Here is a 25,601-nt window from a genome sequence, read left to right as displayed (position 1 = left end):
GTAATTGGTACAGTAATTTTAAGCTTTCAATAAATCATGTAATGTCTGCTAGGCATAAATCGTGCTTGAACAGATCAAATCTGCTGAAACTGCCATTTTTACAATTTGACTAGTCTGTGCACTTAAATAAAAATCCCAAATGGTGTGATTTACACCGATGAGCCATAACATTATGTCCTAATATTGTGTTGGTCCCCCTTTTGCTGCCAAAACAGCCCTGCAACTGTGATACACTGTGTATTCTGACACCTTTCTATCAGAACCAGCATTAAGTTCTTTAGCAATTTGAGCTACAGTAGCTTGTCTGTTGGATCGGACCACACTAGCCAGTCTTCGCTCCCCACGTGCATCAATGAGCCTTGGCCACCCATAACCCTGTCGCCAGTTTACCACTGTTCCTTCCTTGGGGCACTTTTGATAGATACTGAGCTCTGCAGACCGGGAACACCCCACAAGAGCTGCAGTTTTGGAGATGCTCTGACCCAGTTGTCTAGCCATCACAATTTGGCCCTTGTCAAACTCACATAAATTCTCACGCTTGCCCATTTTTCCTGCTTCTAACACATCAACTATGAGGATAAAATGTTCACTTGCTGCCACTAATGGGTGCCATGATGAAGAGATAATCAGTGTTATTCACTTCACCTGTCATAATGTTATGCCTGGTCGGTGTAGTTTGCTAAAGTAACATCTCTTCTGATCAATGTAAATTGCTACTTGTTTCAGGAACCCTATCTTTTCCCATATTAAGTTTTAAGTATTTTAATAATAATTAAAAATCTCACAGACTAAAGCTATATAGCCTAAGGTACTATGGGTACTGAAGCATCTACAATTTTATGGTTTTATATCTGGATTTAGACTTGTTGCTTGGTCCAACGGCTTGACCTTTTGGTAGTCATGTAGCATGCTTTAGACCAGGGGTTTACAACCTTTTTGGACATGTGCTTCCTTCCGTGTGCTGACCTTGAACTTGTGCCGCCCACCAAAATCAACCCTTGGTGAAAAACCATTGTGAAAGCATTTGACAAGCTAAAATAATATAATTAATATTGTGCACATCATACATACAATGCAGTTTTGCTGATTTAAATATTGACTTCAAAAAGAGCCTTTTTCTGCAAGCACATCATAGAAATTTGGTGTTCAATATTAGTTACAGCTAGTCGTAAATTGTAAGCGGTTTGATGTAAATGAGAGCAGAAAACATTACTTTTTACAGAGTCAAAAGAGGCATAAGTTCGACATTTAAGGATACTCTGCTGTGACTGACAGCAAAAATCTTGATGTTGATTGCTTATTGGTAGTATCAGAATGGATGCCCTCACTAGTGGAGTCCTTGGCTGAAAAAATGTAGTCATTGTTTTTGTCACCAATTTATCTTCACTGTTAGCCCTATTTTTAAGTTTTGCTAGCCAACGGTCCATTTTTTTAGACTGAGCTGGATAACATAAAAGTGCGTGTGTGCGTGGTCAGAGAGACTAACTAACTATGCCTCCTGTGGGTGAAAAATAAATTGCTTTAGTTTTAGGAGTAAAAAAATCTCAGAATGCCACACCCCCCTGGACAGGTACTTGCGCCCCCCAAAGGGGGCCTGCCCCACAGGTTGAAAACTCGTGCTTTAGACTACTCAGAATGCTGCAAATATGTTAGTGATCATTTTCACACTTAGACCAGTTTGTGCACTCAAATAAATTACCAGAGAGAACATCTTTCCTAATGCATTATATTGAATAAAAATATAACATAAAAATGCTAAAAGTAGCCATGGTAAAAATTTCCTGAAGGGGAAAAAAGCTTTTGCTTCATTATCAGACCGAACTTTGTCCATGGGTTGCCAGGCTTTTAGCTCTTTTGTTAAAATGAATGATGTCTTGTCTTGTGTCTTTTTAAAAAATGAACATTTGGTTCTGTTTTTAGGTGATGTTCGTAATGACATCTATGTGACACTGACCCAGGGAGACTTTGATAAAGGGAATAAGACCACATCCAAAAACGTGGAAGTCACCATGTCTGTGTATGACGAGGATGGCAAGAGGTTGGAGGTAAATGAGCCTGAATGAGACGTATCGCACACTCATTTCTTCCGCTCTATTTAAACATGCTGATGTCGCTTATCTACCAGATGATATCTTCTGTTAGCCACCTGCTCTGTAAAGAGGCTCGAACAGTGGGCTTCACTAAACCATTTGTTCTCCTTCTGCTTCTCTGCTTTCTCTCAGCCTTCTCATTTTATCCATCCGTCCATCCATGTGTTTCAGACCGCTCTCATTATCCATGTGTTTATCTGTCTATCAGATGCACTACTTCTGTCTCGATGACCTCTAGCCTTCTGCTGGCCAACTGGGCAGTTAGCACTTTTAATTGGTGTCTGTCTGAAAGCATTAGTGGCACTAGGTGATGATTGGTAGAGCTAAATGAGGGGGAAAATGTTTCAATTGGTCTCTGAACTTCCTAAATCATGGGGTTTCAGTTAGATGGATATGATGCCCTGCAGTTAGTGAGGAGATGAATTTGGTTGGGGTCGTAAACTCTATGTTTAATAAAAAGTAGCAGTCAATACTGTTGGGTCACCTAAAACAGCTTTCAAATTACTTCTATTTATCTTACAGTGAATACTGTCTAACATTTACAATTTTGGCATTTAGTAGATGCTCTTATCCAGAGCGACTTACAAAAGTGCTTCCGTAGTGAACATTACCTTACTGTAGTTTAAGTAGACAACAGTCCAAGAATACAAACCTGCTGAAAACCCTGTTATAAACAAGGTTTTTTTTTTGCAATAAATAAGAGCATCAGTAAGTGCATGTCAGCTTAAGTGCTTAGTAAAGAGATGGGGTTTTAATCGTCTTTTGAAGACATAAACATAATAAAGCTAAATAAAACATGATTAAACTGTTTAAGGGTGTAGAAATATTCAATTTACAACAGATTCATCAACTGCCTTTCTATCTTTAATAATGCGTCTAAAACTATTATGTATAAATCAGGAACTTTATTCGTACTCAACCACTTTTGTTCTTTTAAATTATCGTACATTTTGATTAAATAATTAATTTAAATTTAATCTTATTTTGTGTTATTTTTGTGGAAAATTAAAATTAATTTGCTTTTTAATTCCTGTAGTACATTTTAATGTAATTTTTTATGATTTATTGTAGAACCATTTTTTTCCAGCCAATTTTATTTTAGTATTGCAGTGTCTCCCCCAAATATTGTTTGAGTTTTTTAACATCTTTGACATCAGTGCTCTTTTTTATGAATGTGTTTACTGTATTTTGCCCCATCCTCTTATTTTAATTTATTAAAAGACTTTGTATGTCAGAAAAGCAAGGCAGCTGGTATTTTATTTAGTTTTTTGCCTTTGGGTTTTCTGTATCTTTTAAATCATGCTTTTTGTGTGTTGTACATAATGGGCGGCACAGTGGCTCGGTGGGTAGCACTGTTGCCTCAAAGCAAGAAGGCCCTGGTTTCCATAGGTGGGGCGGTCTGGGTCCTTTCTGTGTAGTTTGCATGTTCTCCCCATGTCTGCGTGGGTTTCCGCTGGAACCTTCGGTTTTCTCCCACAGCCCAAAGACATACAAGTGAGGTGAATTGGATATACAAACTTGTCCATGACTGTGTTTGACATTAAACTTATGAAACTGATGAATCTTGTGTTACGAGTAACTACCGTTTCTGTCATGAATGTAACCAAAGTGTGTAAAACATGACATTAAAATCTTAATAAATAAAATAATGTACATAATGTCAGCTATGAAATTAAAATGTTAAAGAATTATTTGAATGAAGTTTTCTTTTTTGTGCAGAATGTGATTTTCCCTGGCGCTGGAGATGAGGGCATTACAGAATACAAATCTGTCATTTACTACCAGGTTAAACAGCCACGCTGGTTCGAGACCATCAAGGTGAGAAAACTGCAAACGAATACCATTGCACTTTCAGTGCACTGATATATTAACAGTGGAAAAAAACAAATCTGCTCAAACTGCTTAGTTGTTCTTAGATATGAATGCATGAAGAGTCTGCAAAATACTAAGACTTATTTTGTCAGACATGTTTAGAGTAAAAAGAACAGAACTAAACCTTTGAGTCTTCATAAATTAGCTGCAGCTGGAATAATTAGTTGTTTTATTTGGATGTGTGTGTAGTTACTGGAGTCTGTGTTCTGATTACTCCTTTATAATGATCAGTTTGATTGTTAGTGATTACTTGTGTGCTTCTGATGTTTAGTGTAGCATAGACCATGCCCAAATCCACCACTTTGCATACCTGCAGAATACCTGTTTGTATTAAACACATACTGACTGAATGTACTAAATACTCAAAGGAACGACAAACACTAGCAATACCAAAGACTATGACAAAAAAATCTTTAACCAAGCCAAAATTAAACCAATTCTTAATTTCTTGAAAGATATATGGTATAAAAGAATGCATCCAAAGAACAACATAAGAACAGCACTCGACAAGGTTGATAGACATGAGAACTATCTATTGTTCCTGCTGTGAATGTAAGCATGGTGTAAGCACAGCGTAAATTAAAACTAAATAAATAGTAGATTCACCACTTTGCAGCTCTGTTTTGGCAGCTTGCTGCTATGCTCGGAATTCTTTGTGATTGAGCGTTGACCTCATGTGACGCTGATATTTTTAAAACACCTTTACCACCACCTACTTGATAATATGAAAGTTAGAATTACAAGGGTTCTCGTTGTTTCCACACTTTTTAACTCTATTTATTAAGAATTTTGAAAACAAATTACATCACTTTTCTACAGCCAGTTTCCGATGCCTTTTGTCCAGTGTCGTAAGTGTTTAATGCAATCAGCAAAAAATTTTTTTGGTTGAGTGTGTAGCCACTGATGCAACGCTGCTGTCACATCACATGAAAATCATCTTCCCCTTAAAGCTTCTTTGAGCAACCAAAAAGGTGGAAATCAGAAGGCGCTAAATCTGGATCATAAGCTCTCTCTCAGTCTCTCAGACACGACCAATTACTACTCCTCCCACCCTCTCCGTTTCCAATAAAATTTTAAAAGTGCGGAAACTTTTTAAAGATCCCTCGTTTTTAACTTACTAATGCTTTGTAGCCTAGATCTAGTCTAGTTCTGTTCAACAGCAACATTCACATTTTCCACAGTATGTATGTGTGACTTTAAAGGTCCCTTGTGTTTCCCCTCAGGTGGCAATACCCATTGAGGATGTAAACAGGAGTCATCTTCGCTTCACTTTCAAGCATCGCTCTTCTCAAGACAGTAAGTATCCGAACGCACCACCTATCCAACTCTCAACAGCAGCTAATAACACAGCTTACACATGATACTGCAGACGTTGTATTTAACAAGCCACTGTCATGTGAGCGATGCCCATCTAATGACATAAACATGAAGAAACATGATTTCCCTCACTGATTTCCTCCTCCCTTCAGTTGTAAAATTTAAACCGACTAATCCTCTCTTAGACATCATGGACTTATCATTTTCTACCATTCTCTGGGCGCTTGAGTGGCACAGCAGTAAGTTCTGAGATCTGGGGTTCAAATCTCAGCTGTGCTATCGGCCAGTTGGGCATCTACATAGACGTGGTTGGCTATATCTGTTGGTCAAACAGTCTAGCCATTGGGAGGTGCACTTGCACTCTCAGTGCTGATCCCAAGCCTAAATACAAATAAATGGGTTGCATCTGGAAGAGCATCTGGTGTAAAAACTGTGCCAAGGCTGGTATGTGAACCAGATCTGCTGTGGCGACCCTTCAACACAGGAGCAGCCTGAAAGAGCAAAAAATTCTGGGGAATTGAATAATGCCCTGGTTAAATCTAAAAGTCGTGTGATTTACGGATGAACATGAAGCTTGGAAGTGTTTTTAAAGCACTTTGATGCTGCAGTTTTTTAGTTGCAGGGAAATCTTGTCCATTTTTTGCTACGTGGCCTTTCTAAATGAACCCAAATCCCCCTATAAACTTTATATAGCTTTAGGATCAGCATTTTCTAGAAATTACAAGCTTCTTGTTTAGCCCTTTTGCTTTTGAGAGGTTTTTTGCTGTCTGCTTTTGTGTACAAGTCTCCGTTAATTATTCAGCTGTTTTTTTCTCCTTTTAAATGGAACTGTGCAGTCCATTAGGTTTGTTCCAGTCTTTATTCACAATCTGTTAGTTTACTTACTGTGTGCCGCAGTGAAGTGCACTGGTAGCGGTGCCCAAATGAGCCATCTGTGCTCTAGGTAAATGTGTTTGTGCTAGAAAAGCTTGACTGGATTATTTGGCTAGCATCCACACTGCAACTCTGCCACATTACTTTGTTCTGATGTGATGCTCACATCTGAGTTTGCAGTTTTTATGAGGTCTTTTTAATACTGCTTTAGGTGCTGTTCAAGTTGTACTTGTAACTTAATAATTAACTTAATATTCTTTGCTGCTTGGATGCTTTGGTAAACAGACTTGTACAATTGCTTTGTGTAGTTGGTCACCTTTAGTGATAATTTAAGATGAATTCCCTCTGATGTGAAATTATGATAAATTTTGAGTTGGGTTGACATTAAAGTTACATGAATGATTTCCCACTCTGCATACACCATATGGACAAAAGTATTGGGGCACCTACACATTATACCTACAGGTGCTTTTGTGACGTCCCATTTTCAAGTCAAATCCACAGGCATTAATATACAGGGTGAGTCAAAAGTCTCAGGACACTTTTTTTATTTCAGAAACTAAAGGAAAATGACATATCTGAAAACCCCAGCAAGTAATGGGTGAGGGGGCCTATCTTTTAGGCTATGTCCGGAACATGGCCACCATCTTGAAAGCTGCCATATTGGATGATCAAGGGCAAGTTATTCCAATAGGAAGGTGGTCATGTAGCATATAAGAGAAGACCAGAATTTTCTCGGAAATCGATTGCCGCAATCAGATTTGCAATATCTTTTGTGGTTCAAAAGTTATCAACACAGAAATTTGCAACAACAACCAGGAACGTTCCCGGTCTTTGGACGACCACTACGTGGCTTGTTGTCCACAGTCCCGGTTTCTCGGAATTTGGCTATGAGGGATGCGACAGTGCTGTGTGAAATTGATGGTCTTTCTGGGTGTCGGTTGTTGAAGTCTGCGGCTATTATACGGCAGCTGCGTTCCTCGGACATCAGAATCACCTCAATCCTCTCTTCTTGCGTCAATCCCCCCCCCCATTTTGCAGCTAACAGCTTCTACTCTTCTGAAAGGCTTTCTACAACATAATGTGTGTCTGTGGAAACTGTTGCCTATTTAATTAGAAGAGCATTTGTGAGGTCACACACCGAAGTTAGACGAAAGGACCTGGCTCACAATCTCCAGTCTAGTTCATTCCAATGGTGTTTGATAGAATTAAGGTCAGGGCTCTGTGCAGGCCAGTCAAGTTCTTCCACACAAAACTTGCCCAACCATGCCTTTATGGTTTTTTGTGCAATGGAACAGAAAATGCTCTTCCCCAAAAGGTTTTCCGCAGCATCCAAAATGTCATGGTATGCTAAATCATTAAAAACAACCTAATAGCAACATCCCTCCTTTACCAAACTTTTGGCACAGTTGCTACAATGCAGTCAGGCAGGTAATGGTCTCCTGGCATTTGCCAAACCCACACTTTGTCATATCAGATATAGTGCTGTATTGGTTTTACAGTTCTTGTATAAAATTTTACATACATACATACATACATACATACATACGTACACATACACACACACACACACACACACACACACACACACACACACACACACACACACACACACTTAAAGCGGAACTGTGAATTTTTAATGTAATGTAACGATGCGCACTGCCTTTCATGACTCACTGCAAAACTCATTTTGCTAAATAGTTTTTGTTTAGCTTAATCTAGGTCATGTATTAAGGTACTAATGTAGGTCCTGTATTAGGTACCAGTGTAGGTCCTGTATTAGGTACCAGTGTAGGTCCTGTATTAGGTACCAGTGTAGGTCCTGTATTAGGTACTAATTAGGTACTAATGTAGGTTCTGTATTAGGTACTATTGTTGGTCCTGTATTAGGTACTAATGTAATGTAGGTTCCGTATTAGGTACTAATGTAGGTTCTGTATTAGGTACTAATCTAGGTTCGGTACTAATCTACTCTCTAGATTAGGTACTAATCTACTAATCTAGGTTAGATACTAATTAGGTACTAATGTAGGTCCTGTATTAGGTACTAATCTAGGTTCCATATTGGATACTTATTAGGTACTAATCTAGGTTCCATATTAGATACTAATTAGGTACTAATGTAGGTTCCGTATTAAGTACTAATCAGGTACTAATGTAGGTCCTGTATTAGGTACTAATCTAGTTTCCATATTAGATACTAATTAGGTACTAATGTAGGTCCTGTATTAGGTACTAATCTAGGTTCCATATTAGATACTAATTAGGTACTAATGTAGGTCCTGTATTAGGTACTAATTAGGTACTAATGTAGGTCCTGTTTTAGGTACTAATGTAGGTCCTGTATTAGGTACTAATTAGGTACTAATGTAGGTCCTGTATTGGGTACTAATTAGATACTAATGTAGGATGCCTGTATTACCATATTATTTATTATGTGATTAAGTGTTCTGTAAATATCTAACCTCATGATGTACTTTTGATTCATTTTTAAAGCACAGTTTGTCTTGGCAAGTGTGCCTCTCCATCTGCTGGGTGCAGTGGAGTGGGCAGCGGAGTGATATAGCTGGTGCCGATTGGCTGGTAAAGGGCAGAGTATGTAAAACAATTAATTAGGCAAGCCAGGTGGTAAAGCACACATTAGACTTGCTTTGCAGTGCGCGCACACACACACACACACACACACAGAGCTTAAAACTCAGGCGGGGTTGTTACAATACCCTTTTTTTTTTTGGAAGTCACTAACAGTACAAGTGAAATTAATTTGATACGATAAAAATGCATTAGGCACAAACCTTTATACAGCTCTTTTGTCCAGCCTAGGTTTTGTCAACTCGTTTAGTTTCTATCAATCAATGACATCAATGCCTTTGTAATCGAGGAACTGCCTACACACTCTGGCCACGTGTTTCTACAGGCATCCACAGTGTCTTGTGTCAGTGTCACAGTGCCTTCTCTAATGTAGAAGGCTGGTGAGACTCTCGCTGTACATGTGGCTACACTGGGGACAGCAGTACAGCTGTTGGACCTAATTGACATATGTTCTCTTTACTCCATGGTACAAGATCAAAAGCTTTCTTCAGGTCTATAAAGAGATGTTCGCAATGTTGTTCCATTAGAGGATGAACAGCATGGATAGTGGCTGTTGCTTCGCACCTGTGGATTTGGCTTTCTTCATTTAAATGAAGACCACACATGATTGGTTATAGATAAACATAAATTATCCCATCTTATATGTCCATACAAAGATATCCTTCTTATTGCACACAATGTCCTATCATCTTAGTCCTCAGCTATGAAGGGGTTGCCAAAGCGAAACATTTGTCTTTGTATTTGATTGGGCACAGCTATTTATGCCGGATGCCCTTCCTGATGCAACCCTCTTATTTGTATCCAAGCTGGGATGGGCACTAAGGGTACACTGATTTGTTCACCCCTGGTGAACATAGGTTTGCGTTTGTGAGCCCAGCCCAAGATTTTATCAGTGCTACATATGTGTATGTGTAAATTCTCCCTGTGGGGAGCCGTGATGGAAGAGGTGACAAATTATGCTCGTTGTTTGCCATGAGGTGTGACCTGTGTCTGTGGAGGATCCTGCATTTGAGGAGCATGGTGTGCTGCGGCTGCCACTGCTCCAACACAATGCTTTGGCTCCTATTTAACATAGACAGAAGGTTGGACAGAATTGGAGTCCCACTCCAATTAATCGCTTGGTCAAGTCTGTAACATCTGCTACATTGCTGCATCCCAGAAGGCTTTGGCTAAGGGTCAATCACTGAGAGTCAATCAAGCAGAATAAATTGTGTGCATATCTGCTTGGATATACAGTGTATCACAAAAGTGAGTACACCCCTCACATTTCTGCAGATATTTAAGTATATCTTTTCATGGGACAACACTGACAAAATGACACTTTGACACAATGAAAAGTAGTCTGTGTGCAGCTTATATAACAGTGTAAATTTATTCTTCCCTCAAAATAACTCAATATACAGCCATTAATGTCTAAACCACCGGCAACAAAAGTGAGTACACCCCTAAGAGACTACACCCCTAAATGTCCAAATTGAGCACTGCTTGTCATTTTCCCTCCAAAATGTCATGTGATTTGTTAGTGTTACTAGGTCTCAGGTGTGCATAGGGAGCAGGTGTGTTCAATTTAGTAGTACAGCTCTCACACTCTCTCATACTGGTCACTGAAAGTTCCAACATGGCAAAGAACTCTCTGAGGATCTTAAAAGACGAATTGTTGCGCTACATGAAGATGGCCAAGGCTACAAGAAGATTGCCAACACCCTGAAACTGAGCTGCAGCACAGTGGCCAAGATCATCCAGCGTTTTAAAAGAGCAGGGTCCACTCAGAACAGACCTCGCGTTGGTCGTCCAAAGAAGCTGAGTGCACGTGCTCAGCGTCACATCCAACTGCTGTCTTTGAAAAATAGGCGCAGGAGTGCTGTCAGCATTGCTGCAGAGATTGAAAAGGTGGGGGGTCAGCCTGTCAGTGCTCAGACCATACGCCGCACACTACATCAAATTGGTCTGCATGGCTGTCACCCCAGAAGGAAGCCTCTTCTGAAGTCTCTACACAAGAAAGCCCGCAAACAGTTTGCTGAAGACATGTCAACAAAGGACATGGATTACTGGAACCATGTCCTATGGTCTGATGAGACCAAGATTAATTTGTTTGGTTCAGATGGTCTCAAGCATGTGTGGCGGCAATCAGGTGAGGAGTACAAAGATAAGTGTGTCATGCCTACAGTCAAGCATGGTGGTGGGAATGCCATGGTCTGGGGCTGCATGGGTGCAGCAGGTGTTGGGGAGTTACATTTCATTGAGGGACACATAAACTCCAATGTGTACTGTGAAATACTGAAGCAGAGCATGATCCCCTCCCTCCGGAAACTGGGTCGCAGGGCAGTGTTCCAGCATGATAATGACCCCAAACACACCTCTAAGACGACCACTGCTTTATTGAAGAGGCTGAGGGTAAAGGTGATGGACTGGCCAAGCATGTCTCCAGACCTAAACCCAATAGAACATCTTTGGGGCATCCTCAAGCGGAAGGTGGAGGAGCGCAAAGTCTCGAATATCCGCCAGCTCCGTGATGTCGTCATGGAGGAGTGGAAAAGCATTCCAGTGGCAACCTGTGAAGCTCTGGTAAACTCCATGCCCAGGAGAGTTAAGGCAGTTCTGGGAAATAATGGTGGCCACACAAAATATTGACACTTCAGGAACTTTCACTAAGGGGTGTACTCACTTTTGTTGCCGGTGGTTTAGACATTGATGGCTGTATATTGAGTTATTTTGAGGGAAGAATAAATTTACACTGTTATATAAGCTGCACACAGACTACTTTTCATTGTGTCAAAGTGTCATTTTGTCAGTGTTGTCCCATGAAAAGATATACTTAAATATCTGCAGAAATGTGAGGGGTGTACTCACTTTTGTGATACACTGTACCATCTCTACATCCCTCATACACACCCACTGGGGTTCTGAGGCTCTGTGTGTCTTCAAGCAGGGCTCAGAGGTGGGTGGGGAGCAGTGATGAAGAACCTTACAAATATTACTCTGGCTACTAAAAAAAAATTCCCAAAAAGACAAATGACAGAACTAGAGCTACACTAGTGGACAATGGAATTCTCACCTCCCCTGCCAAGTAAGAACAGGCAAAAAACGTCATGCTGGAATCTATGACAGCTGAGTTTCCACTGACAGTCTGTCATAGTGGGGAGAGTTGAAGATGCAAAATAGCTTAAATCAGGACAGATATTAGTGGATGATTATGAGAAGCTAGAAGCAGAAAGCTTCTGCAGGCCAGTTTGATAGCAGGTATCATCAGCAAAGCCCTTTCTCATCCAGTGTTATTTGCAGAAGGTATTTGCATGAGAGAACTACAAGATATGAAAGAGGAGGAAATGGCTCAACAGGTTTAGTAGTAGTGGTGAAAATTAGTCATCAAAACAAACAGCTACATTACAACTTTCAACTTGGTAGGATGCCTGAGAATCCCAGTAGACACACAAGTCCCAAATCCAATAAATTTTTTTAAGAGTCAAAAATGTGGATGCAGCTCAGCAAGATGTAAAAGCAAGAACATTTTTACAATACAATAACTGAAGGAAAGAAGGCAATGGAGCAGAATGCCAAATTACCATAACTGTGGGGACAACCACAGAGCCTTAGCAAAAGAATGCTAATCCAGGCTAAAAGAAATTAAAAAAGTAAAATGTACCATGAAAATAAGCTATCCAGAAGCACAAAATACAGTCAAGAACTTTACTTTCTATAAGATGGAGAAATCCTGTATCCGGCCATAGGTGAGAACCTCCTGTTCAGAAGGAACTCGGCCTGAGTTAACATAGTTAAGTCAAGAGAAACCACAACAAATGACAAGCAGCAAAAGCCCTTTAACAACAACAAAAACTAAGTAACCAGTACACAAAATAGCACCCACTGTAGATGAAAATCTGCTTGAAACAAACCAAGGCCAGCTATCAGAACAGGATCAACTTACAAGTACAACCCCAAATCAGAAAAAGTTGGGACTGCATGGAAAATGCAAATAATAAAAAAAAAAAAACTTTTCTTACATCGTATTTGATTGCAGACAGGATGAACCGGAGTTATTTCATTTTTTATCTGCTCAACTTCATTTCATTTATTAATAAACATCCATTCCTGCATTTCAGGCCTGCAACACATTCCAAAAAATGTTGGGACAGTAAAGCATTTACCACTTTTTAATGCTGCCATTCCTTTTCACCACACTTAAAAGACGTTTTGGCAGCGAGGAGACCAAGTGATTTAGTGTTTCAGCTTTTATTTTGTCTCATTTTTCCTGCAAACACGTCTTAAGATGTGCAACAGGACGGGGTCGTCGTTATCGCATTTTTCGTTTCAAAATTCTCCACACATTCTCTATTGCAGGCAGGCCAGTCCAGTACCTGTACCCTCTTCTTCCTGCCATTGTAATGTGTGCAGCATGTGGTTTTGCATTGTCTTGTTGAAAAATGCATGGAAGTCTCTGGAAAAGAAGCATATGTTGCTCTAAGATCTCAATGTACTTTTCTGCATTAATGCTGCCGTCACAGCACCATAACATGACCTTTCCTGGATGCTGCTTTTGTACCAGAGCATGGTTATAATCACCTGTTTGGAATCACATCATTATTAAGTTTTTTCACCTCATTACCAGCCCTAAATTGCCCTCGTCCCAACTTTTTTTGGAATGTGTTGCAGGCCTGAAATGCAGGAATGGAGGTATATTAACAAATGAAATGAAGTTGAGCAGACAAAACATGAAATATTTTGGGTTCAAACTTTCTGCAATTAAATAAAAGTTAAAGTAAATGTAAGGAACACTGCATTTTTATTTTATTTGCATTTTACTGTCCCACTTTTTTTATTTAGGGTTGTAAAAGCGAAAAGAAACCCAAGATAAAAGACATAAATATGACCGACCCTGTAACCTCACAGGAACGAAGCTCATCGCCCAGAAGCAGAAACAAAACAAGAGTACACATACTGCCCACCTAATGAAGATTACTTGCATCATACAATGGGATTGTAAAGGAAATTAAAGCAAATTATGTAGAACAGCAGCATCTAGCAGAAACTTTAAACTCCATGGCCTTTTGCCTACATGAAACATACCTCACCACAAATAACCAAGAGTAGAGACCAAAAATATGGCATATAACCAGAGCAACGGCCATCCTAGAAGGGCGGGACATCATTCATAGCCTAATCCTGAGCCATCCCGATACATCATTATTAAGACTCATGTGTCACTACCCCTTATGTGGAAGGAGACATTGCATTGCTAGAGACAAAAAATGAGAGGAATTCATGAATAAAAATACTCTCTGTATAATAAACAATAAGTCAAACACACATCTGAATCCCAGAAATGGAGCATACTTAGCCTGACCTCATGATAAGTAAACCAGTCCTACTGCTTGATCTCAGTTGGGAAGTATGGTGTGACCAATGCTAGAGCGACCACTTCCCGATAATCACAACCTTGAACAGCACAAATATGCAAGAGGTCAAATTAAACTGGACCGCATACCAAACCCTGTGTAGGGAAATGTTTGAAACAGAACCCTGACACACTCAAGATCCAATTTGTATGGGTTACCAATACCATCATGGTGACAGCAGCAGTAGCAGAAAATACCATTCTAAAACCTCAAAGAAATCACAGAGAAGATGCCGTCTTTGCTTTAATGAGGAATTAAACAACCATATAGAGTAGAAAGAGATATCAACAAGCACCAAACAATAATAAAGCTTAACTCAAAACATGCAGAGCTTAGGCATATAGGATTATGATCTTAGCAACAAGATAAAGCTGACAAAGCAACTTCAGGATATTATACTTCAAGAAAAACTAATCACAAGTAAGCAAGTTATAGCAAACACATTAGCAGAGACATTTGAAAGAAATTCATCAAGACATATCTCCAGCCCATAATACCCAGCAGTGAGGCTATGAGAAGACCAGAACTACACTTTCAGTCAGAAAAGACAGAGCAATACACTATATAACTCTCATGACACAGCAGTGGAACCTGATAAAGTACATTATCAATTCATCAAACACCTCCCCTGCACAGGTTCTTATTCCGATACCCTGAACATAAGAAGAGCACAATAACCCAAACTTCTAATGCCCAGTAGTATTAACAAGCTGATTCTGCAAAACAGTGGAAAGAATGATCAACAACACGTGGTCAGAATAGTGATCTGCACCGATCAGCCATAACATTAAAACCACCTCCTTGTTTCTACACTCACTGTCCATTTTATCAGCTCCACTTACCATATAGGAGCACTTTGTAGTTCTACAATTACTGACTGTAGTCCATCTGTTTCTCTGCATGCTTTGTTAACCCTCTTTCATGCTGTTCTCCAACGGTCAGGACTCTCCCAGGACCACTACAGAGTAGGTATTATTTAGGTGGTGGATCATTCTCAGCACTTCAGTGACACTGACATGGTGGTGGTGTGTCAGTGTGTGTTGTGCTGGTATGACTGGATCAGACACAGCAGCGCTGCTGGAGTTTTTAAACACCTCACTGTCACTGCTGGACTGAGAATAGTCCACCAACCAAAAATATCTAGCCCACAGCGCCCCGTGGGCAGCGTCCTGTGACCACTGATGAAGGTCTAGAAGATGACCAACTCAAACCGCAGCAATAGATGAGCGATCGTCTCTGACTTTACATCTACAAGGTGAACCAACTAGGTAGGAGTGTCTAATAGAGTGGACAGTGAGTGGACACGGTATTTAAAAACTCCAGCAGCACTGCTGTGTCTGATCCACTCATACCAGCACAACACACACTAACACACCACCACCACGTCATTGTCACTGCAGTGCTGAGAATGATCCACCACTCAAATAATACCTACTCTGTAGTGGTCCTGTGGGGGTCCTGACCATTGAAGAACAGGGTGAAAGCAGGCTAAAAAGGTATGTAGAGAAACAGATGGACTACAGTCAGTAATTGTAGAACTACAAAGTCCTTTTATATGGTAAGTGGAGCTGATAACATGGACAGTGAGTGTAGAAACAAGGAGGTGGTTTTAATGTTATGGCTGATCAGTGTATGTTAAATGATCATACAGTGGCAGTATTTTTTGACCTAGAATAGGCATATTGAACAACACTGAGATGCAAAGGATATGTACAGTATGGGTTTCAAAGGCCATCTGCCCACTTTTATAAACGACAGTTGAAAGTTAGAGTAGGCGCCATATTGTCACGATCCCATACCGAAAAGCTAGTAGTGCCCAGGGTAGCATTCTGTCATTTACCTTATTCAGCCTCAAAATTAATAGCATTACTAAAGGAATAAACCCCAGTGTCACATGCATGTAGATGATCTATGTATAAGCTACAGGGAAGGAAATACAGAAAAAACAGAACAGAAACTACAACAATGTATAAACAGAGCTCAGGTGTGGGCAGGAAAGCAAAGCCAAAAACGCTCTGCATGCACATATGTTGGCTATGAACTCTCCAAGTGTTGAAAGAACATTTCTAGGCTTAATGCTAGACAACAAGATGTCTCTGGTCTCACACATGAGACCTATGAAAAGAAAGATGTCTCAAAGCCAAGAATAACAGGAGTAAAGCAGGGGGTGAATTAGGGCTGGGCGATATTGCAAAAAAAAAAAAAAAAATCTCGATTATTTCAAAATTTATTACCGATTCTCGATTGTGATTGCGATTTTTTTTCTTTGTTCTTGAATAATGCAATTGAAAAAAGACTCAAATTTCCTTTTTTGCATTTTAATTTAAAAGACTGCAGAAGTGCAAAAATAGTAACAGCACCACCTATAATTCTCCCTTCAAGGAACTCAAACTTTATAACAATAACAATATAACAATAATTAACAATAATTAAAACTAAATAGAAATCTTAATTAGCTATATCCTTTTTAAAAATAGTTCACAAACAACTCACTTTAAATAATTTAGGTTTCTTGAAAGGAACACAAGCCTATGTACTGTTTCCACCAATTAAGTGAGTCTTCATCAGTATCTACGATAGGGGACATCAAGTAAGCACTCAGCTCAGCTTTGTCCTCTTGTGACTGGGGATGGATGTAGGTGGCAAGTTCTGCTTCTAACAATATGGACTGCAATTCCCATGCGCCCACGGACTCTCACGTAACTATCACATGTCCCCGGTCAGCCAATCCTGATCGGTCCTCATACTCACCGGCTCCGAGGTTTGATTCAGTTCAGCTGTGTTCAATTCCATGAATATTAAGCGCTTCTGTTTATCTCGTTGCGAAGTATTGCCGTCTGTGTTTGCGTGCTTTTTTTGTGAATCTAGCCGTTACCGTGTATGAAACTTTTAATATTAAACTTTCCTTGATATATATTCCGTGGGCGTCTGGTCAGTTTCTGCTTCGTGACATGTTGGTATTTTAATTAAAATATAAAGTATGTAAACAATCGCGATTGTCACATTTCTAACATCGTGTGAAAACGTTCATTCGAATTAATCATGAAAATTGCCCAGCCCTAGGGCAAATAGATTCCTACTGGTGCATCTGTATAGATCCTTGAGCTATTCAGATTTTGGATGCATCATCTGTGACTCAGCCAGGAAATCCCACCTACATTCATTAGATTCGGTGCACAATCAAGGACTTCTACTTGCCCTAGGTGCCTTCAGAACATCTCTGTTTCAAAGGTTGTACATGGACGTGGATAAACCCCCCTGAATATAAGTCAAGTTAAACTGGCCTCACAGTATGGTACCAAGCTTGGAGCAAAAAAAAAAAAAAAAACAGCATACCCGGCAGTGTTCCACCCAAAGCAAAGCCCAGAACATTCGACCACTCAGTCTCTGATTAAAACCACTTCTGAAAAACTTGACAAAAAATACCTTTTAACTCCATGCCACCATGGGAACGCAAGAATAATCCTGGATATTGCCACCAAAAAAATAGCAGTGACTAACCGAATCACGTACCAACAGCAATTTTTGGAAACGCAAAGTAAATATCCCCTCCGCATCCCCTTTTATACAGAAGGATCAAAGGGCAACAAACAGGTAGCAGCAGCTATGGTAGTTGGCAATCAGTGCCGAGGGATCCAAATCCCAGAACAAAGCTCTGCCTTACACCAGAAGCTCACGCACTATTTTCAGCTTTCCAGTTCACACAGGTTGTGGTTCATGAGATAGGGCTATGAACATTGTTGTTTTGAGCTATTTAAATTGCTCTTGTTTGATTGGTTTATTGCAAATGGCTGAGTTTGGGGGTTGAATAATTTTGATTGCAACTGTGTTTTACTATAAACTATAAATAGGCCTTTAGACAACCAGACGCATGTAATGTAAACATCCATAGATGACTAACATGACTAACAGTTCTTGCTTTACAGACAGTTCTAAAGCAACATGAGCTATGTCCTTCCCCTTGCTATACACCGATCAGCCATAACATTAAAACCACCTCCTTGTTTCTACACACACTGTCTATTTTATCAGCTCCACTTACCATATAGAAGCACTATGTAGTTCTACAATTACTGACTGTAGTCAATGTGTTTTTCAAGTCAAGTACTTTGTTAGCCTCCTTTAATGCTGTTCTTTAATGGTCAGGACCCCCACAGGACCACTACAGAGCAGGTATTATTGGGTGGTGGTGTGTTAGTGTCTGTTGTGCTGGTAGGAGTGGATAAAACACAGCAATGCTGCTGGAGTTTTTAAACACCTCACTGTCACTGCTGGACTGAGAATAGTCCACCAACCAAAAATATATCCAGCCAACAGCGCCCCGTAGGCAGCGTCCTGTGACCACTGATGAAGGTCTAGAAGATGATCAACTCAAACAGCAGCAATAGATGAGCGATCGTCTCTGACTTTACAGGTGGACCGACTAGGTAGGAGTGTCTAAGAGAGTGGACAGTGAGTGGACACGGTATTTAAAAACTCCAGCAGTGCTGCTGTGCCTGATCTACGTACACCAGCACAACACACACTAACACACCACCACCATGTCATTGTCACTGCAGTGCTAAGAATCATATCATCCACCACCTAAATAATACCTGCTCTGTGGTGTTCCTGTGGCGGTCATGACTATCGAAGAACAGGGTGAAAGCAGGCTAAAAAGGTATGTAGAGAAACAGATTGACTACAGTCAAGGTTACCCTCACTATATTCTTGTTTAAAACCAAATTCTGGCTGTAAATCATCAAAGTGGAAGCTGGCAGCCAGCTCTTCCTTTTTGACATTCTGTTGATGGAGTTGAGGAAAGCCTTCCTCTGCAGGACCACTTCAGTTCTGAATCTGACATTTCTTAGTGGATTTTTTCTCATTGCTGGGCCAGCGTTGTGTAATGATGAGAGCTAGTGAAATGTCACTTACAGTTTCTGCAGGAATATCTCTACCTTTTCTCTCTCGCCGACTCCATCTCTGTTTCTTTTTTACACAACTTCCTCTTCCTATCTGTCTCTCTATCACTCTGTTCTCCATCACTGATTCATGGCTGAACTTTACCAACATGATGGACGGCAGAGGTTCCCGTCCTCCTCTTCCCGGTAGCCATGGTAACGAGGGCCGCTCCGTGACCCGCCTGACCTATCGTTTTTTTGCTGATCGTAACGGTGCGTGTGCTCCTGAGCTGGGTTTGAGGCCTGCAGAGAGTGTGTTTTATGCGTGCACGTTTGTCAGCACCAGGTCTCCAGGGACTCGGAGCTGGATGATGCACTGGGTTTGAAGGCCGTAGTCACTCGCAGGGTTGACATTTGCGGGTCCCCAGGGTGCAACTTGTCTCATTTTGAGAGAATTGGACCAATTTTATATGACAATTTCAAATGACAATTTCACCTCTGATTAAACTCACTGACTCTTCAGGGCCCTGTTGGGATGGTTCTGCAGCGTGGCCCATATCTGTACTTTTATTAGAGCTTTAATAATGCTTCAGAAAGTGCATTTGCTCAGCAAAAGGAATATCGTTGGCCCAGAAAGCCTTGCGGTGTCTTGTCAGATTATGAAATTTGCCTCCAGTCACTGGTTTATGAAGTTCAGATTTATGCCTTGCTGTGACAATGAACATAGTAGACATGTAGTACCTCATTACTAGACATAGAAAGCAGTAGGTTTGACACAAGAAACCTTTTTTTTACCTGTTTGCTTTGATTGTAGTAAAGATGTGTCTAGAACTTAATTGGAGTCCAGCTTTTGCAATTTGAATTGATTGCACATAGTTTGGAAAGGCGAAGGTGAAGATGTGAAACTTGAGGATGTCCCCTCCTCTTTCAAATAAAAATTTTTTTTTGAAAAAAAAATACAATAAATAATGGACAAAACAAAAACAACAGGATACTGAACTACACAAATAGCACAACGAACATGATAAACATATAAACCGGCACCACAGTGAGAAGCTCCGGTCACCCCGCGTAAGCGAAAATCATTCAGAAAAGGGCAAACCACGCTGACAAGCGCGTTTACATGAGGTGCATTGGTATTTTCATGGCAAAAGATATGAAGCCATTTTCAGTAGCTGAAAACACACTGGAGCCTAAATACTGCATTCCATCGCGCCCACACTTTAGCCATACTGTAATGCCAGCACTACATCACTTTACCAAGCTTGGAAGGAGCACAGGCAAAACCTTAGTTTATTTATTTGAGGTTACTTTCTTTGTTTGTATTATTTATTTATTTATTTATTTATTTATATAATGTGGGATTTGTTTTCAAATTTCATTAGTTTTTTACACAAAATGTGAAATGTGCAGGGGAAATGTGCAGCATTGTTTTGATTGTTTTTTTATTTAGATAAATAAAAGATAAGCACACATACAGTATTCTATTCAAATTTTTTTTAAAGAGAAATGATAAAAGGAACCTTTGTCATATGTCTTTAATTTCATTTTGTTTAAAAAAATCGGGAAAAAATCGTATCGTAAACTCAGTATCGTGAATCGTATCGTATCGTGGGTAGAGTGTATCGTTACATCCCTAGTGTTTATGCAGCTTGGGGTCCTAATACCACAAAAAGCTTCACTTAAATAAAGTGTAACGTGGCTTAATGTACTAAAAGTACGACACAGAAACACTAAACTTCTCCCTGGTTATTACTGGTTATTAGTGCTCTGTACTGCCCAAATTAATCTGTCATTGTTTTAGTACAACAAGCCACATTGCGTTTATTTGTTTTATTTTATTTTTATCCCCCAGTCTAGTCATGTCCAGTTACCCTGAATGTGTCCTCTATACTGATTCGACCCCTCACCACTGACTGAGGACGCCTCTCAACTGACGTACGCCTCCTCCGGCACGTACAGTCAGTACAGACTGCATTTTTCACCTGCACGAGTCGAGTTCATACACTTGACGGGCACTGTGTACGGAGGGCCACACCCCCATCAGCATTATTCCTCAGTCAACCATCAGGGGCCGCAGTCGCACCAGTTATGAGGACCTATGATCCGACTTTTTTTACCGTCTAACCCTGAACAGCCAATCGTTGTTCATGCTGCCGCCCAGCCCAGTCGGAGGCAGAGCTGAGATTTGATACGATGTATTTGAAACCCCAACTCTGGTGCACTAGCGTACTTTACTGCTGTGCCACCTGAGCGGCTGTTACGCTTTATTTTTCACGTTAAATGTTGTTCGTACTGTCCGGGTCACTTTTACCACGTCATATCACACAGTTCATCGCTTTAAAAATATCAGTGAATATCAGCGGCAAACTGCCTCAAACTTTAAAACATAAAAGTAGCTTAAATTCTATATAATGTTATAATGTAAAAGCACCCAAACCTCTACACTGTGACACGCCCACAGATGACGTCACGGTTCGCGCTGAAAAACGTATTCTGTGGTGCCAGATTAGAACGCTAGTTCGCTGTCTGGAACCTCTTTTTTTTCGGTGGTTTCTCACGTGATTTACACGCTCAAAATCAAGTTCGCGAACCGGAACGGAGCCGGATCAGCGCCGGTGGAACAGGGGTATGATTAATTTGTGACAGGGCATAGATCAAATAAAGCAATATCTAAGGCATTGAGTGTTCCATAACCACAGTGGCTTTAGTAATTTGAGAAGCTTTGTATAACCATAACCTCTCCTATAGTTGTTTGTTTGGCCTAATTGTGCATCCGGGAAATAAGTGCTGTGGTCAGGAGGGTAAAAAAAGAGCTAAAAAACAAAGTCCATGATTTTTGAAGTAAATAGTAAAGGAAATGTACATGATGTTTTGGTGTGCATGTTTAATAATGTGTAGTGTTCATTGAGTGATATGCACAAATACTAAACAGTAAGAGTTTTGAGCTATCAATCAAAAGGTTGAGAGTTTGAATCCAGGCTCTGCCATGCCGACAATGTTGGGCCCTTCAGCAAGGCCCTTGCTCCAGAGGTGCTCTGACCCCAGCTTCCAAATGGGCTTGGGTATGCGAAAAATGAATTTCATTGTACTGTACATGTGTATCTCTATATATGACAAATAAAGCCATTTAATAGACTGTTGTAGTTTAGCGATTAAGATGCTGGACTAGTAATCGAAAGGTCGCTGGTTCAATCCCCACCACTGCCAGGTTGCCACTGTTGCTCAAGGCCCTTTACCCCCCCCCAATTGCTTAGACAATATACTGTCACTATACTGTCAATATACTGTTAGTCACGTCTGCTAAATGTTTAGGTGACCTTATGGCATCTCATGGTACAATAACAATGTGTTTCTATTTCTTATGCAGACAAAGACAAGTCAGAGAAGATCTTTGCACTGTCGTTCGTGAAGCTGATGAGATATGACGGCACCACACTCAGGGATGGAGAACATGATCTCATTGTTTATAAGGTAACTCTCAGGCTGATGTGAGAGGCATATTGAGTGTGCCAGTTCTAATCATTCTGACCTAATGCTATTTATCCTTTAACCTCATATCAGAGCATAATCATTAAACAATTACACTTTTTAGAACATTCAGCTCTGCGTCTCTGCATATCAAATGTCAGAATTATGCAGAGCTTGACCTGAGCAAATCCCCTTCGAGAGCAGCAAATTGAGAGAGGAACAGCGCTGCCGTTCCTCATCTAATGCTGACTGCAGCACAGCCTCCCTCAGATCAAAGTTAATAAAAAGTCAGCTGATTTTTAAGTTCAAGTTCAAGAGGCTTTATTGTCAGTTCAGCTATATGCCAGTACATATTTAAAAGAAACAACGTTTCTTCAGGACCAGGTGCAGCACAGAAAACAAGTACAAAAAGAAGAATATACACATGTAATATAAAAAAAAGAGCTACTATTAATTAACAAGACACATTTTTGGATATAATAAAGAGGAGGAACAGTATCAAAAGACAAATGTGGTTTTGCCCAGTACCATGATACTGAGTAACTGTCTAGTGAGGAAAAGAGTATACCACATAATTTGATAAATAAACAGTGTAGCAGCAGACATATTAAAGAATAATGTGCTAAAATGCAAGTGATAAATATAGTCAGTGTGTGGAACAGTAGGTGTATGTATCATTGGCAAATCGGGGGGGGGTGTTTGTGTCTGGTGTGTGTGTGTGAGTGTGTCCATCAGTTCAGACAGTGTGAAGTGTTGGGGGATAAAAACCGTTGCACAGTCTGGCAGTGAGGGGCCGAATGCTACGGTATCTTCTTCCAGACAGCAGGAGAGTTTGTGTGAGTGATGTAAGAAGTCAGGATTGTGGAGGATATAGTTTTAAAAATGGTCCGTGTGGTCCGATCCAACAGACGAACTACTGTAGCTCAAATTGATGAAGTTAATGCTGGTTCTGATAGAAAGGTGTCAGAATACACAGTGCATCGCAGTTTGTTGCGTATGGGGCTGCATAGCCGCAGACCAGTCAGGGTGCCCATGCAATGGAAGAAGGTGGCCTGGTCTGATGAATCACGTTTTCTTGTACATCACGTGGATTGCCGGGTGCATGTGCGTCCCTTACCTGGGGAACACATGGCACCAGGATGCACTATGGGAAAGAAGGCAAGCCGGCGGAGGCAACGTGGTGCTTTGGGCAATGTTCTGCTGGGAAACCTTGGGTCCTGCCTTCCATGTGGGTGTTACTTTGACACGTACCACCTACCTAAGCATTGTTGCAGACCATGTACACCCTTTCATGGAAACAGTATTCCCTGATGGCTGTGGCCTCTTTCAGCAGGATAATGCGCCCTGCCACAAAGCAAAAAGGGTTCAGGAATAGTTTGAGGAGCACAACAATGAGTTTGAGGTGTTGACTTGGCCTCCAAATTCCCCAGATCTCAATCCAATCGAGCATCTGTGGGATGTGAGGTGGGGATGTGCCCCACCTCACAACTTACAGGAGTTAAAGGATCTGCTGCTAACACCTTGGTGCCAGATACCATAGCACACCTTCAGGGGTCTAGTGGAGTCCATGCCTCGACGGGTCAGGGCTGTTTTGGCAGCAAAAGGGGGACCAACACAATATTAGGAAGGTGGTGTATGTACCATTTATTTAGGTAAACTTGTATAAACACTTTCTATGCAACTGGAAGAAATGAACTCAGACTGGCAGGCAGTCAAGATAGACTGTATTCACAGGGGAAAGGTTAAACCTTGTTAAATTTCATGTTTTGCATATTTTATTAAGTAATAAATTAGAAATACAACAAAAATGTTCACAAAAGAATAAAATCCACTCATAATTTCTGGTTCTGTATGTTTGATGGACTTTTGGTATTAAGTTGTAAAAGGCCTTTCTTGAAGTGACACAGCTATGATAACCAGAAAATTGGTCAAAAACTGTCAAATTGTCTGTGCTGTTTACAGGCAGAGGCAAAAAAGCTGGAAGACTCATCTTTCTACCTGAACCTGCCAGCCACCAAGCTGGAGCTGGAGGAGAAGGGCAATTTCACTACAGGCAAGAGTTCACAAAGCCTGGGCAACTGCACCATCAGCAAGGACTCCTTCCAAATCACCACACTAGTTTGTTCCACCAAGCTTACACAGAACGGTAAGACACACACACACCCCACTGTACTCATGCTTCTGGATTTTATTCATGCCTCTGTGTGTGTGTGTGTGTGGGGGGGGGGGGGATGTAATCCTTCATCTGTCATTTACTGTGTCTAGTGAGTGATTGTTTTCTTTATTTTGTCCTTTTTTATTTATATTCTCACTCTCTAACCTTCACCCCGTGTTTTTAGAAAAGTGAATTAGTTCGGGCTTGTATAGAGGGAAAACAGACAAGATAGCTATAATGGGGAAACCCCACCCATCCCCCCTTTTTGATACAGCGATGCTGGCCATACAAGAAAACAGGAGTCTCTTATAGCGGCTTGAGATCTGAAGCCTGCAGCACATGAAATGTGTTACAAATAGAAAAAGGCAGGAGATTAGGACAGGACAAAGATCTGACCTGCTGTCTTAGGCGAATTAGCTGAAGAAGCACAAACACCTTGTGTTGATCCATATAATCTCAGGCAGCTTAATATTCACAGAAAACCAAGAACACTGGACGACAGCTGAAGACCTTGCAACTGTGCTTTACATCTTCAATGCTTTGGAGTTTGACTCCTAGATTTTTATTTTATTTTATTTTATGCATTTAGTGTAGTCAGTTTGTCTTCCGCTGCTGGGGGATCCCCTATTGCAGTCGAGGTGGGTATATTGCTGCTCACGCCTCCTCCGACCCGCACGCAGCCCTTTGCGGAACTCTTTTTCACCTATGCACTCTCTATCTGCCAATCAGGGTCCTTACACAGTGTTTGAGGACCCCACCCACATAGTCCGGTCATCCCACCCACATAGTCCGGTCATCCCACCCACATAGTCCGGTCATCCCACCCTAGCAGAACCATGTCTGCTGCCAATTATGCCTGCTAGATGGTGCCCAGCCAACCGGTGTCAACGCTGAGTTTCGAACCGAGGAGTTCAGAATCTCGGCACTGGTGTGCTAGCGGAATATCTCGCTGTGCCAC

The 25,601-nt window shown here is 40.8% G+C and overlaps 1 protein-coding gene across 3 annotated transcripts in view; it reads left to right on the top strand.

Annotated features, from left to right (window-relative positions):
• The window catches only part of dock1 (dedicator of cytokinesis 1), a 469,250-nt gene that overhangs the window by 111,737 nt on the left and 331,912 nt on the right, over positions 1–25,601 (top strand). For all 3 annotated transcript variants that reach the window (XM_063002899.1, XM_063002901.1, XM_063002900.1), the window contains 5 exons: positions 1,921–2,045; positions 3,810–3,908; positions 5,186–5,258; positions 22,388–22,491; positions 24,451–24,634. In XM_063002899.1, the coding sequence (XP_062858969.1) occupies positions 1,921–2,045; positions 3,810–3,908; positions 5,186–5,258; positions 22,388–22,491; positions 24,451–24,634 (585 nt within the window). The remainder of the gene's footprint in view (positions 1–1,920; positions 2,046–3,809; positions 3,909–5,185; positions 5,259–22,387; positions 22,492–24,450; positions 24,635–25,601) is intronic.

The sequence above is a fragment of the Trichomycterus rosablanca genome, chromosome 10 (assembly GCF_030014385.1).
Source record: "Trichomycterus rosablanca isolate fTriRos1 chromosome 10, fTriRos1.hap1, whole genome shotgun sequence".
NCBI classification, from domain to species: domain Eukaryota; kingdom Metazoa; phylum Chordata; class Actinopteri; order Siluriformes; family Trichomycteridae; genus Trichomycterus; species Trichomycterus rosablanca.
This window is presented reverse-complemented; position numbering and strand designations above follow the sequence as displayed.